Source organism: Lynx canadensis, chromosome B3, assembly GCF_007474595.2.
Source record: "Lynx canadensis isolate LIC74 chromosome B3, mLynCan4.pri.v2, whole genome shotgun sequence".
Classification (NCBI taxonomy): domain Eukaryota; kingdom Metazoa; phylum Chordata; class Mammalia; order Carnivora; family Felidae; genus Lynx; species Lynx canadensis.
This window is the reverse complement of record NC_044308.2, coordinates 119,843,626-119,857,611: the sequence shown is the minus strand read 5'-3', so window position 1 is coordinate 119,857,611 and position 13,986 is coordinate 119,843,626. Positions and strand designations below refer to the sequence as shown.

Here is a 13,986-nt window from a genome sequence, read left to right as displayed (position 1 = left end):
GGAATCTTCAAGCAGCTTTTATTGGCACAGCCCAGGAAAAGGTGTGGTAGCCATTTCTGGGCAAAAACCTATATCCCATCAAGGTCTTCAGTGTTGTTTAACGCCCCACTGAACCAGAAAGTTTAAGTTCCTAAAACAGACTCCCCAGGTCTCTAAGAGGTTCCAAAGAACAAATTTTTACAGTAAACTCCGTGCCCAGCGTGGGAACAGAGCTCATAACCCCAGCATCAAGAGTCGCACGCTCTACCGACGGCCAGCCAGGCGCCCCAAGAGGCTACAAAATTAATAGGTCAAGGCCTGCTGCTGCTGTTAAGATCAGAAAGGCAAGAGACAGACCTGAATGTGTGTCCTTGTTATGGGATGCCTAAAAAGGCAGGAAACGGTATTAAGTTTTTTAGGTTGGCTCCAGTTCACTCCCGATTACAAGGACTTGATTTTCAGCAGTCGCACTGAAGTCCCTCTCCATTCCATATCTGGCTAAGCAGCTTCTGCTTAGAATGAATGGTGGTCATAGGACATGATCATCAGGATGGTAGAGTTCACTCATCAAGCGGTAGATGTACGAAGGCGCATTCCCACCAATGTTGGAGATGAAGAGGGTAATGAGCTCTGGGGGGACGTAGTCAAACACGGGGCAGTGAACGCCGACCTTCTCCAGAATGTCCCCTGAAAGGCAATCAATCACACATGCTAAAGATAAAACTGAGGATCCTGCTCTAATAACCAGGTAGCATATAGATTCTAGGCTCAATAATGCAGGCATACTCGCTACCCCTCGGGAAGCTGCAGCAGAGTGCAAACCAGAAGAGAGGACTTCAGACCATACCACTCCCTGCTTAAAACTCTCCAATGCCTTTGCATAGCCCTTAGAACAGAATTCCAGCTTGGGATAGCAGCCCTCAAGATCTAGCCCCTCCCCGCTGCACTACACTAATTGTAATTCATCCCACTCTCCCTCGTGCTCGTTCCTCTCCAGCCATAATGGCCATCTGGTTCCAACTGGCTAAGCGGGGACCTAACTCAGGCCCTTTGCACCAATGCCTGGAAGACTCTTTCCTTGATCTTCACACGGTGGGGTCTATTCATTCTGGACTCAGCTGAAATGTCCCCTCATTAAGACCCTCCCCAAACTAACATAGTCTCCAACCACCTTCCAATCACATCATCCTTCTTTGTTCTCTTCCCAAAACATCTCATGACCTGACATTTTCTTGTCTATCTTCTGCAACAGAACGTAAGCTCTGTGGGAGCAGGACCTATTTGTTGTTCATTTTTACATCCCTAGTTGCTAGTGTAGTGCTGGATACATAGTGGATACATACATAAAATAATTCTTGAAAGAACAAATGTGTGAATAAATGAAGTTATTCAACTTCTAAGAAGAACTGAAGCCCAAGCACTTGCTTTGCTCTCAGATGGTGTTTAAGGCCATGTGATGTTGATAAGGTGGCAGGCTCACTGACCACAGCTGCTACATTCAGAAGTCACAGAAAAGGACCCCAACGCACAAAGATTACAGGCAAGTTTTATAGTAGGAACATTTTGGAGCCTACTTCCTTTGCCATTCACGTCACCAAAATGACTCCCTACAGCAACTGAAAAACAAGTCTATTTTCCCATTCGGTTGTTGCCTCTGTCAAGCAATGTGCAAAGCCAAACTCAGTCAATGCTGGGTGATCCAACCCACCATGACCCCAATACTCCGTTGAATATATTAGTCCCAGAACAAAATGATCAGGTCCCCATGCACTCTAAGACACTAAAGAGAAGTCTCCACAAGAAGTATGATAAAAAACACAACCTGGCAGCATTCACCCCTGACTGACTACCAAAACAAAAGCAAAAGGACCCAAACACACACGTGCACGTACACACACACACACACACACACACACACACACACACCCTTCTGTACCTTCTGTGAAAGGCAGAACTTCTTCAGGGGCCACAAACTTGTGAAATGAATCTTCTTCATTGGGGAACTAGATAAGGAAAAAAAAAAGCAAAAAAAGAGTGAGACAGACCTAGCAAATTCCACCTCTAGGTACATACCCAAGGGAAATAAAAATCTTATGTCCACAAAGAAGTTTGCACACAAATGCTTCCAGGACCATTATTCACTAAAACCAAAGGCTGAACAACCCAACTACCCAAGGGGTGAATGGATAAATAAACTGTGGTATATCCATGCAAGAGAGTATCATTCAGCCACAGAAAGAAACAAAGAGCTGTGCTATAGCTAGGAACCTTGAAAACATCATGCGAAGTGAAAGATGTCAAGAACAAAAGGCACACATTGTATGATTTCTTTTATATGAAATATCCAAAACAGGCAAAGCCACAGAGACAGAAAACAGATTAGTGATTCCTAGGAGATGGGGAGAGGAGGCAACAGGGAGTGATTATGTAATGGGTACAGAGTGTTTTGCCGGGATGATGAAGGTCTGAAACCAGAGAGTGGTAGTTGCACAATGTTGTGAATGTAGTAAGTGTCCCTGAACTGTACACTTAAAACTGGCTAATTGTATGTTATGTGAAATTCACCTCAATTTAAAAAAGAGACCTACAAATAGCTTCTATTGCTAATGAAATAACTCTTCATTTTGTAATACTGTTTGTATTCAAGCTACAGAGGAACGTCCCTCCAACTATGACAAATAAAACCGTTTCTATGTTCCTAGTTTCAACTTGTTTGGCATTTTCAGAAATGGTCAGGGTGATGGGGAATGGTGGCAGTGGAAACAAAGGGCCTTCCCCAACTATGTACTACCCTGACCTTATAATTTTGACTTTTCAAAGCTGACAAGTTATACTATCAATTTTTGAGGGGCGCCTGGGGGACTCAGTCGGTTGAGTGTCCGATTCTTGATTTCAGCTCAGGTCACGATCTCACAGTTGGTGAGTTTGAGCCCCACATCTGGCTCTGCACTTTCAGCCTGGGATTCTCTCTCCCTCTCTCTCTGCCCCTCCCCTGCTCGCACACGTGCTCTCTCTCTCTCAAAATAAATGAACATTAAAAAAAAAGGAATTAAAAAAAAAAAAACTATCAATTTTTTTCCTGGTTCAAGACTTTTGTGGCTTTTTCCAGCCTCTACTGGGTCTAATCCATTTAGTAAACACAGATAAAAAGAAGCCCCAGAGTGAGCAGGTTGAAGGCCTGGAGATCAAGGCTACACTTTGGCTTCCTTCTTTCTGTTGGCTACAGACAGACAGACGTACCTGTGGGGAAAGCTTGAACATAGGAGCACAAACGATGAGCGGGGTGGAATGGTGTTTTGCTGCCAGTGCTAGAGTGTGAGTTCCTGTCACGGCTCTCAGGGCACCATTGGCCAGGATGGTCTTTGTGCCAATGATCACCTTTGGAACAGGAAGCAAAATGTGAGTCATCCTAGAGATACAACCTTAAATAAGCCATTGGGCACAATAGGCTGAATGCCCAGGCCTCCCTCTTGACATCGTGAGGGTCACACAGCCGTAAAGGAAAAGGGATTCTAGACTAAGGACCATGAGTTCTAGCTCAAAAGTGCCTTCCCAAAGAATGAATATAGTCTGTGACCGGAAGCTGTACCACCTCCTGCTCTTAGCCCTGTCTTCTAGGATCTCTATGTCACAGCTCCTGAGAAGCCAGAAGCCTTTCTATTCATCATCCACCACTGCCAAACTCTCTGCTCAGAAAGCAGGGACCCTCTACCCAATCCCTAGCAGCTGCCACGCTTAGCTTAGTCCTATTTCATTCTCTTCAATGCTTTCACCAAAAAGAAACTACTCTGAGGTGCCCGGCTGGCTCAGTTGTAGAGCATGTAGATCATGACTCTTGATCTTGGGGTTGTGAGTTCGAGCCCCACACTGGGTGCAGAGACTGCTTTAAAAAATAAAATCTTTTGGGACGCCTGGGTGGCTCAGTCGGTTGAGCGTCCAACTTCAGCTCAGGTCATAATCTCACAGTCCATGAGTTCAAGCCCTGTGTCGGGCTCTGTGCTGACAGCTCAGAGCCTGGAGCCTGCTTTAGATTCTGTGTCTCCCTCTCTCTCTCTGCCCCACCCCTGCTCATGCTCTGTCTCTGTCTCAAAAATAAATAAAAACATTAAAAAAAATTAAAATAAATAAAATCTTTAAAACAAACAAACACAACAAAAAGAAGCTACTCTAAGTGAGGAACAATGATACAGATAGAAGAAAAAGAAATTCAGTTAATATATTAAAAAGGCCCAGGGGCGCCTGGGTGGCTCAGTCGGTTGAGCGGCCAACTTCGGCTCAGGTCATGATCTCACAGTCCGTGAGTTCAAGCCCCGCGTCGGGCTCTGTGCTGACAGCTCGGAGCCTGGAGCCTGTTTCGGATTCTGTGTCTCCCTCTCTCTGACCCTCCCCCGTTCATGCTCTGTCTCTGTCTCAAAAATAAACGTTAAAAAAAAAAAAAAATTATGGGGCGCCTGGGTGGCGCAGGCGGTTAAGCGTCCGACTTCAGCCAGGTCACGATCTCACGGTCCGTGAGTTCGAGCCCCGCGTCGGGCTCTGGGCTGATGGCTCAGAGCCTGGAGCCAGTTTCCGATTCTGTGTCTCCCTCTCTCTCTGCCCCTCCCGTGTTCATGCTGTCTCTCTCTGTCCCAAAAAAAATAAAATAAACGTTGAAAACAAAACAAAACAAACAAAAAAAAAAATAAAAAAAAAAAAGGCCCAAATATGTACTTCCAAAAGGTGTTAGAAACTTTCTTTCCTCATAGATATTATAGGAGGGAGGGGGGAAAAAATCAGTATTTTAGAAGTACAGTCTTCATGAATTTAATATAAGTCCAAATATACCCACCTTGTTGACTCTTGACATAACAGCAAAAATGGCGGCATCAGTCATGACAGTTGTCTCAATACCTGCTTTGGACAAATTGACTGCCATTTCGTGACCCTGCAATAGGACAGAAAGGCTGACATTATGAGAGAGAGTGAGAGAGAGTGGAAGGCATCTCCAATGGAACTGGATCTGGAGAATTCTGTGATACTGAGCACAGCCGACACACAACTGCCTCCAGATAACTCCTTTTTCTGCCCGTGGTCGGTATTCTCTGGTACATTGCAGGGAAGCCCAGGAGAAGCTAATAAATGTTGAGTTCTCCACAGGAGCATTAGAGCAGCCACAAAACTGGAAATACTGCTCTTGTGTATAATTGGGCAGAGCTGACAGGATAGGTCCTGGCTCGTTCCTTTACAACATCCTGCATCCTTACCTAGTTCCTTCTGAAAGACCTATTATTTACGTAGGGATGGAGTGCGGTCAGGCCAAGCATCAGTCATCCCCAAGGTAATTTACCCTATTTTGATTCCCAAAAGAACCAATATATTTCTTTTCTTGAACCCAGCATTTCATCTAAGCCTCCCAAACCAATGTTGAAGAGTGTTGACAGGATGAACAACTTGAAAATTCCCTTAATGTTTTATTTTACTTTATCTTCTCAACGTCTTGCTTATCAATTCAAAGATAGCACGGAGCCCATCTATCACTTCTTGATTCCCTCCTCAGTTTTCATTTTTCTTAGCAACTCCAGAAGCCCCCCCCTACCTGACAGAAAGGAGCACATTCTGCCACAATGACATGGAATTTCCTCTTTCGGGCCGCCTCTTTGAGGAAGGCTTCTACTGTTCGGGAGAAGCCAATGGTCATGATCACCTCATTGGAGTGGATGTGCTCCAGAGCCTGGGCTGCAATGTTCTCTGTTGTCCCTTCTGCAAGAACAGTCAGTTTTGCAAGGAAAATATGAAACCACCGTGCTACAACATGAAAGAGACAGGTGCCCACCTAGTGGACCCTGGTAACACAGGGTAAATGGACTTAATATGAAGGTCACTTCTTCTTAAAAGCCCCATTCCTCTGGGATCTTCTACCTCCTAAGTTCTCAGTCTACCCTCTTTCCCGGTAGAACCCCCAACTCATCCACTTAACCCCCCAACCCTGCCCGGCCACAACACCAGCTCCTTACAATTGATTTTGAAGACACTGAATTCAGGCAAAAAAAAAAAAAAAAAATGGTCCAATTGGGGGAATCATAAAATGCTGAGCGTGGGGTAAACAGTTTTCCCCCTAAAGGGACTCCTCCTCCAAAAGGTGGCCACAACACCTCCACCTGAGGAGGCCACAGAAGAAAAAAGGGGAGCAATTTGGAAGCAGCAGCTCCAGATACACAGACCCAGCTTCTTCCTTCCTTGGGGAATTCTGATTGTAATGAATATCTGCAGATCTCCCGGGTCACAAAAACAAGGGGAATGGAGGTGGTGCGTGTGTGCATAAAAATTCAAGAAGTTTAGTGAAGTCTACCACCTGTGGTTTTAGGGAGTTCATCTTTAAAATGAAAATAAAGCTCTGTCCTAACAGCTTCTGCAGCAATCTATAAAGGGCTGGTCTGTAAAGAAATGTAGGGAGGGTTATCTTAGTCCTGCTCCAAACCTTCCTCTTAGGATGGAGGACAAAGCTGAGAACAGCATAACTGGCGATCTCCCATCTCTGCTGATGAACAACTTTCAGGTTCTTCTCTTCCTTCATCTGCCTGTAACCTGTCCTGACACCCGGGATCAGGACTCTTACCCAGTTCCACAAGCAGCTCATTAATTGCCTCGATGATGTTGGACTGGAGTTGGGCGTAATGGAAGCTGAAATCCTCGCTAAGGCCTTCGGATGTCAAGAGTTTGTGCAAAGACTCCTGCTGATCGCTCTCATCGCTGCGTCCATGGAGTCTACGGAGGCAACAAGACGCAAAGAGTGAGGTGGGCTGAGGTGTACTCTTTGAAGCAACAGGGCCTGCTCACCACTAAAGGCTCCAAGCAAAGGGCGGAGCTCGTGCAAAAAGGCCCACGTCCTGACCTGCCATACTCCTCCCGGATGATCCTGAGCACTCTCCGCACCATGTTGCCCACCGTGGTCTCTGAGGGCTGCGCGGCTGTCATCCTCTGGCCCTCTCGACGAATCAGTTCCATCAGCTCCCCTGCAGTCCGAGGAACAGAGCGTGAGAGGGCACGAGCACGATGAGACCTGGGCGACTTTCCGCCTGGGGATCGGGAACGGATAGTGACGAGGGACGCGACAGAATAGACCTGCCTCACCTGCATTGCTCCAGCGGTGGTCCGTAATGATCCGGCGCAGCAGCCCCAGGGTCTCCCGAGCCATGTCCTCGGAGCTGCGCCGCCCGCCGCCCCGCTTCAGGGCCTCCACGAAACTCTCGATGCTCTCGTACAACTCCGAGCCATTGGCTGCGGCTCCCGGCATCTCGAAAAGAGCCGCCTCGCCGGCGAAATCCGCACCTGTACAACCTCGATCGTTGCACTTCCGGGGCGGGTGAAGTCGGCTTCCGCTCCGCGAGGAAAACTCGGGCTTCACGGTCCGCAGGCCACGCCCCTCCGTGCCACAGCCCACCCCTTCCATCTGCCTGAGCCAATCAGAGGCTAGGAACTCGAGTTGCTCATTTACGGCGGAGCGTCCGCGAGCCTCCGAGGCTGGAGGAACGGAAGTGGCCGTTCGCAGCTCCTACGAAGTTGGACAGAGGTGAGCTGGGAGGCCCCGCGAGGGTGGCTAGTTCTGTTGCTATGGAAACAGCTGGTCTCGGCGCTCCCACTCCCCCCAACGACCCGAGGCTGTGCTGTGAAAGTTGCCACCCGCCCTCCCTCTTGATCCCTAAGCTCCAGTGACCGCCAGCTGTTCTGACTCGCGCTGAGAGTGCGCGTCCGGGACCCGCTACACCTAGGGCAGACGCTCTATTATAATGCTGTTACACTGCATAAAACTGGTTCGTTTGCACCTGTGTCTAACAGATTCAGCTCCCCGAGAGCAGGGACCATACCTTTTTTACCTTTGCATTCCCATCGCCTCACACACTTATTGTGAGGCAGGGATCAGGGATGAAGAGACGAATACTCACCAATAAGGAGGTTCAAAGTGGGAGCTTTATATGGGAGCAAAGATGATGTCCTTCCAGATAGGCTAGAGAGTATAACATAATACCAAGAGCTATTATTGACTTCAAGTTTACTATGTGTTGGGCACTGTGTGTGAATTATCTACTGCAATCTGTGAGGTAGGTCCTCTTATCCGCATTTTACAGGATAGAAAACGGCCACAAAATTCAAGCAGTTGGTAAGGGGACGCATTCGTGTTCAAATCTACCGACTATCTGAATCTAAAGTCTGTGTGTCATGAGAATCTCTGTTTCCTTAAGATAAGTTCTTAGGATCTCTGGGCAAACTCATTTTCTTAAGACATTTGTTACATTTGACATATTGCCATCCAAAAAGATACATCAATACCAAAATCAGACAAAGAGAGTACAAGAAAACTACAGACCAGTATCCCTCACAAACACAGATGCAAAATCTGTAACAAAATATTAACAAATCAAATCCAGCAATGAATAAAAAGATTAATAATTACCAAATAGAATTTAAACCCGGGATGCAAAGCTCTTTTAATGTTTGAAAATTAATCATTATTTAACAACCATATTAACAATACAAAAAGTGAAACCACATGATCAGATCTATTGATGCAAGAAGCATTTGACAAAATTCAACAGCCACTGAATTAAAAAAAAAAAACACAAAACTCTCAGAGAACTAGGAATAGAAGGGAACTTCTTCAACTTGCTAAAGAATATCCACAAGAGCCTGCACTTAATCTCATACTTTAAGGTGAAAGACTGCTTTCTTTCTAAGATCAGAAACAAGGCAAGGATGTCCACTCTCACAACTCCTATTTAATATTATAGTCAAAGTTCTAGGCAGTGCAGTAAGGTAAGAGAAAGTTTAAAAACATACAGACTAGAGAGAAAACTGCCTCTATTCACAGAAGAAACTGCCTCTGTTTCTGTTTAAGGAAACAGAAAATCCAAATAATCAACAATGACCAAAAAAACCCAAGAGTGAATAAGTGAATTTAGCAAGGATGTAAGGTCAACACGCAAAAATGAATCTTGTTTCTATATACTAGCAATGAATAATTAGAAACCAAAATTGAAACACCATAACTCCCAAAAGCCATAATATATTTGTCAATTTTATTTGTGTTAAGTTAAAAACAATTTTTTAATGTTTATTTATTTTTGAGACAGAGAGAGACAGAGCATGAACAGGGGAGGGGCAGAGAGAGAGGGAGACACAGAATCTGAAACGGGCTCCAGGCTCTGAGCTGTCAGCACAGAGCCTGACCCGGGGCTCAAACTCACGGACCGCGAGATCATGACCTGAGCCGAAGTCAGATGCTTAACTGACTGAGCCACCCAGGCACCCTTATTTGTGTTAAGTTTAAACTGTCCTAAAAATTGTACCAATTTACATGCTTGTTATCACTTATCATGATATCACTTATCATGATCTGGCCAATTTTGGATATTGTCATTCTTTATTTTTCCAGGCATCAAGCCATTAAAAAATAAGGCATATACTATTGTATACATACAAAAGAATATATGTTGTGTGTTATATATATGTGTGTGTGTGTGTATATGTATGTATATATGAAACTACCATGCTACAACACAGACATGATAAAGCATGTCTAAATATATATATATGCAAGTTATGAAGCATGACAAAATGAACATGCATGAACTCATCTCCCAAATTAAAAACTAAAATTCTTTTTTTTTTAGTTTTTTTAAATGTTTTTATTTATTTCTGAGACAGAGAGAGACAGAGCATGAGCAGGGGAAGGGCAAAGAGAGGGGGAGACACAGAATCCAAAGCAGGCTCCAGGCTCCAAGCTGTCAGCACAGAGCCGGACGCGGGGCTCAAACTCACGGAGTGTGAGATCATAACCTGAGCTGAAGTCAGACGCTTAACCAACTGAGCCACCCAGGCGCCCCCAAAACTAAAATTCTTAAATATAAGTAGAATGGTGGTTTTCAGGGGTGGGATGGGGGCATAAGTTATTATTTAATGGGTACAGAATTTTGGTTTTACAACAGGAAAACAGTTCTAGAGATGGATGGTGGAGGATGGATGTACATTAATGCCACTGAGATGCACACTTAAAGGACTTAGGTAAATTTTATGTTACCTGTATTTTAACCACAATTTTAAAAAGTATGTGATATATATTTTTAAAAAATCCTAAAACACTGCCTATACCATGTCGACAATGTGTGTACTCTTACCGCATTTCTCTGTCTTCTCCCATACCCAAGGATAACCACTGAATTTTGACTGGTATTGCTTTGTTTTATTAAAAAAATGTTTATATATTTATAATCCCTAAACAACATATTGTTTAGTTCAACCTGATTTTAACTTTTTTGCAGATGACATTATAATGTAATTTTCTACAACTTGCTCTTTTCACTTGATACGACATTCCTAAAATGGATGTAGTTACGTGTATCTGTAGTTCTTTCATTAGCAACGCTGCCTAGTATTCCATCATGTGACCATACCGTAATCTATGTATTCGTTTTCTTTCAACAGATATTTGGGGTGTTTCCAGTCTTTTTTAGGGGAGTGAGAGAATATAAACTATAAATATTCTTGTGTATGTTTTGGCCTGCAAGTGGAACAGCTAGAGCATAGACTGTGTGAATATTCAACTTTACAAATAGCGCTAGTCTTCCAAAGTGGTTAAATCAATGAATGCTCGGGGCGCCTGGGGGGCTCAGTTGGTAGAGCATGCAACTCTTGATCTTGGGGTTGTACATTCGAGCCCCACGTTGGGTGTAGAGATTACTAAAAAATAAAAGCTTAAAAGACAAAATCTTCAGGGCGCCTAGGTGGCTCAGTCAGTTGAGCGACCCACTTCGGCTCAGGTCATGATCTCATGGTTTGTGAGTTCGAGCCCCGCCTCAGGCTCAGTGCTGACAGCTCAGAGCCTGGAGCCTGTTTCAGATTCTGTGTCTCCCTCTCTGTCTGCCCCTCCCCGCTCATGCTCTGTCTGTCTCTCTCTGTCTCAGAAATAAATAAACATTAAAAAAAAATTTTTTTTAATAAAAAAAAAATCAATGAATGCTCTCTCCAGTAGGACTTAAAGAGTTCCAACTGATCTACCTTATTAGCAACACTTGGTACTACCAGTTATTTTAATTGGGGAGAATCAGGTAGATATAAAAGGATGCATCATTATGATCTTAATTTGTTTTCCTGATTACCAATGAGATTGTTCATTTTTTCATATGTTTCTTGGCCATGTATTTTTCTTTCCCCTTTGTGAAATACCTGTTTGTGTCTCTTGCCTACTTTCTTTTTTTTTCTTTTTTTTTAATTTTTTTTTTAACGTTTTTATTTATTTTTGAGACAGAGAGAGACAGAGCATGAATGGGGGAGGGGCAGAGAGAGAAGGAGACACAGAATCGGAAGCAGGCTCCAGGCTCTGAGCCATCAGCCCAGAGCCCAACGCGGGGCTCGAACTCACGGACCGCGAGATCGTGACCTGAGCCAAAGTCGGATGCTTAACCGACTGAGCCACCCAGGCGCCCCTCTTGCCTACTTTCTTAAAAATCTTTTTAAAATGGACTTGTAGGAGTTTCTTATATATTTTGAATACTCATCTTTTTCAGTTATTTGTTTTATAAATATCTTCTCTCAGTTCATGGCTTGTTGTTTCACTCACTTTGTGATGTCTTTCAACAGAGTTCTCAATTTTAAATATGGTCAAATGCATCAACCTTGTCTTAGGTAGTTAATGCTTTTCATATTTTATTTTAAAACTCCTTCCCTGGGGTGCCTGGGTGGCTCAGTCGCTTAAGCATTCAACTCTTGATTTTGGCTCAGGTCATGATCTCATGGTTTGTGAGATCAAGCCCCGTGTTGGGCTCTGTGCTGACAGTGCAGAGCCTGCTTGGGATTCCCACCCACCCCCCCCCCCCCCGGCCTCTCCCCTACTTGCTTGCTCTCTCTCTCAAAAAACAAAACAAAACAAAAACCCTTCCCTGATTTAAAGGCTTGAAGATTATCTCTTACTTTTTTTCTTCTAAATAAGTTAAAATTTTAGATTTACATGTAAGTTTTGGGAGTGCCTGGGTGGCTTAGACACATGAGGGTCTGACTTTTGATTTTGGCTCAGGTCGTGATCTCAAAGTTCATGAGATAGAGCCCCTCATCAGGCTCTTCACTGACAGCACAGACCCTGCTTGGGATTCTGTCTCTCTCCCTCTCTGTCTGCCTCTCTCTCAAAATAAATAAATATTTTAAAAAAGGATTTACACATAAGTTTTCTATGTAAGGAGTAAGGTGGGAATCCAATTTTATTTTCTTTTTCCATTCTTTTTCCCTTGATTTTCAATGCTACCACTCTAATATATCAAGTATCTATAATGTGTGAGTCTGTTTGAGGGCTTTGTATTTTGTTCCATTGCTAAATTTGCATATCCCTGACCTAATATCACATTTTTGTCTTATTTTATAAAAAGTCCTGGGGTGCCTGGGTGGCTCAGTCGGTTAAGCGTCCAACTTCGGCTCAGGTCATGATCTCACGGTCTGTGAGTTCGAGCCCCACGTCGGGCTCTGTGCTGACAGCTCAGAGCCTGGAGCCCATTTCAGATTCTGTGTCTCCCTCTCTCTCTGCCCCTCCCCTGTTCATGCTCTGTCTCTCTCTGTCTCAAAAATAAATAAACATTAAAAAAAAATTGTAAAAAAAAAAAAAAAGTCTTGCTCTCTGGTAAGAAAAATTCCCTTGCAATATTTCTTTCTTTAAAAGGTTCTTAACTAGTTTTAAGTCTTTGCTCTTTCATATATATTTTAGAAACAATTTGTCTATTCCTCAAAAAAAAAAAAGCAACCTCTAAAGATTTTGCATGGAATTACTTTGAATCTCTAAATTAATTTGAGGAGAATTGGCATCTTTAAGATACTGAGTCTTCCTATCTATGGATATGGTATGTATCTTCATTTATTTAGGTCTTCTTTAATGTTGTTTAGTAAAATTTTATAATTTTCTCCATATATGACTTGGACATCTTATGTAAGATTATTCCTAGGTACATTGAATTTTTACTGTTGTAGATGATTATCATTCTTTTTCATCATTGTCAAGTGGATAGAGAAAATACAAAACTCCTTTTAGTTTGCATTTCTTTGCTCATTAATATAGATGAACATTTTTTTCATGTTTCAATGCATATGATTTGCCCATTTTTCTAATATGATACATGACAGACATTCTGGTTGTCTACCTGACATCCATTTCTTTCTTCTTCTTTGTTAAAAGGCCTGATTTTCTTTGGTTTCTACCCACGGGGAAAGTGGTTTTAGCTTATGAGTAAATCCTGATTGGCCTAAGCCAATCATGGCAATTCCATTCTTTTTCTTCTTCTTTCTCTTTCTTTCTTTCTTTCTTTCTTTCTTTCTTTCTTTCTTTCTTTCTTCGTTCTTTTCTTCTTTCTTTTCTTTCTTTTCTTTCTTTTCTTTCTTTTCTTTCTTTTCTTTCTTTTTCTTCTTTCTTTCTTTTCTTTCTTTTCTTTCTTTCTTCTCTTTCTTTCTTTCTTTCTTTCTTTCTTTCTTTTCTTTCTTTCTTCTTTCTTTCTTTCTTTCTTCTATAGGTTGGTGCTGGGTAACCCATTTTCTAGCCAGCAGAATATGAGGGAGATCTGTTTGGGACTCCCTGGAAAGGTTTCTTTGTTTTTAAGTAACGGAGAAGACTCCTTAGTCTCTTTAGTCTCTGATTGTCTGAAATATGATGCCTAGAATTACTGCAGCTATCTTAAATGACCATGAAGTCTCAAGAATGAGGATTAAGTTAACATGCCAAGATGTCAGAACAGAAGAACAGGAAGAACCTAAGGTCTTGAAAATATCAACACTTAATGGATATTTTACATATATAAACTCTTGTCATCCTTTCAGCAGTCCTATGAGATAAATACTACTAATATAACCATTTTCAAAACAGGAATCTGAGGCATAAATAGGATAAGTAACTTGCTTAGTGTCACACACCCAGTAAGTGGAAGAGTTGAGATGTTAATCCAACAGTATAGCTTCAGTGCTTATCCTGTTAGTCTATGTACTATGGTGCCTTTTATTAAAGTT

At 42.9% G+C, this 13,986-nt stretch overlaps 2 protein-coding genes across 4 annotated transcripts in view; one reads left to right on the top strand and one right to left on the bottom strand.

Annotated features, from left to right (window-relative positions):
* On the bottom strand, positions 1-7,332 carry EIF2B2 (eukaryotic translation initiation factor 2B subunit beta). Its single transcript, XM_030319587.1, has 8 exons — positions 7,087-7,332; positions 6,848-6,968; positions 6,572-6,720; positions 5,552-5,715; positions 4,805-4,900; positions 3,220-3,357; positions 1,916-1,982; positions 1-666 (listed from the first exon to the last, which is right to left on the bottom strand). The coding sequence occupies exons 1-8, from the start codon at positions 7,247-7,249 to the stop codon at positions 509-511; spliced, it is 1,056 nt and encodes a 351-aa protein (XP_030175447.1). The 5' UTR covers positions 7,250-7,332; the 3' UTR covers positions 1-508.
* A 122-nt stretch (positions 7,333-7,454) lies between these two features.
* PGF (placental growth factor) overlaps positions 7,455-13,986 on the top strand; it is a 52,342-nt gene continuing 45,810 nt past the window's right edge. For 2 of the 3 annotated variants that reach the window (XM_032593415.1, XM_030319584.2), the window contains exons 1-2: positions 7,455-7,525; positions 9,939-10,014. The gene's annotated coding sequence lies outside the window, so the exon portion shown is untranslated. Of the gene's footprint in view, positions 7,526-9,912; positions 10,015-13,986 lie in introns of those variants that run through there. The other variant, XM_030319586.2, reaches the window with a different exon arrangement.

Excerpts from the sequence above, each read along its gene's own strand:
- EIF2B2 (XM_030319587.1), bottom strand. The coding sequence starts at position 7,249 with ATGCCGGGAGCCGCAGCCAATGGCTCGGAGTTGTACGAGAGCATCGAG. Across the intron at positions 1,983-3,219 it reads TGTTCAAGCTTTCCCCACAG|TTCCCCAATGAAGAAGATTC; the intron begins GTACGTCTGTCT and ends TTCCTTATCTAG. Across the intron at positions 667-1,915 it reads AGTTCTGCCTTTCACAGAAG|GGGACATTCTGGAGAAGGTC; the intron begins GTACAGAAGGGT and ends ATTGCCTTTCAG.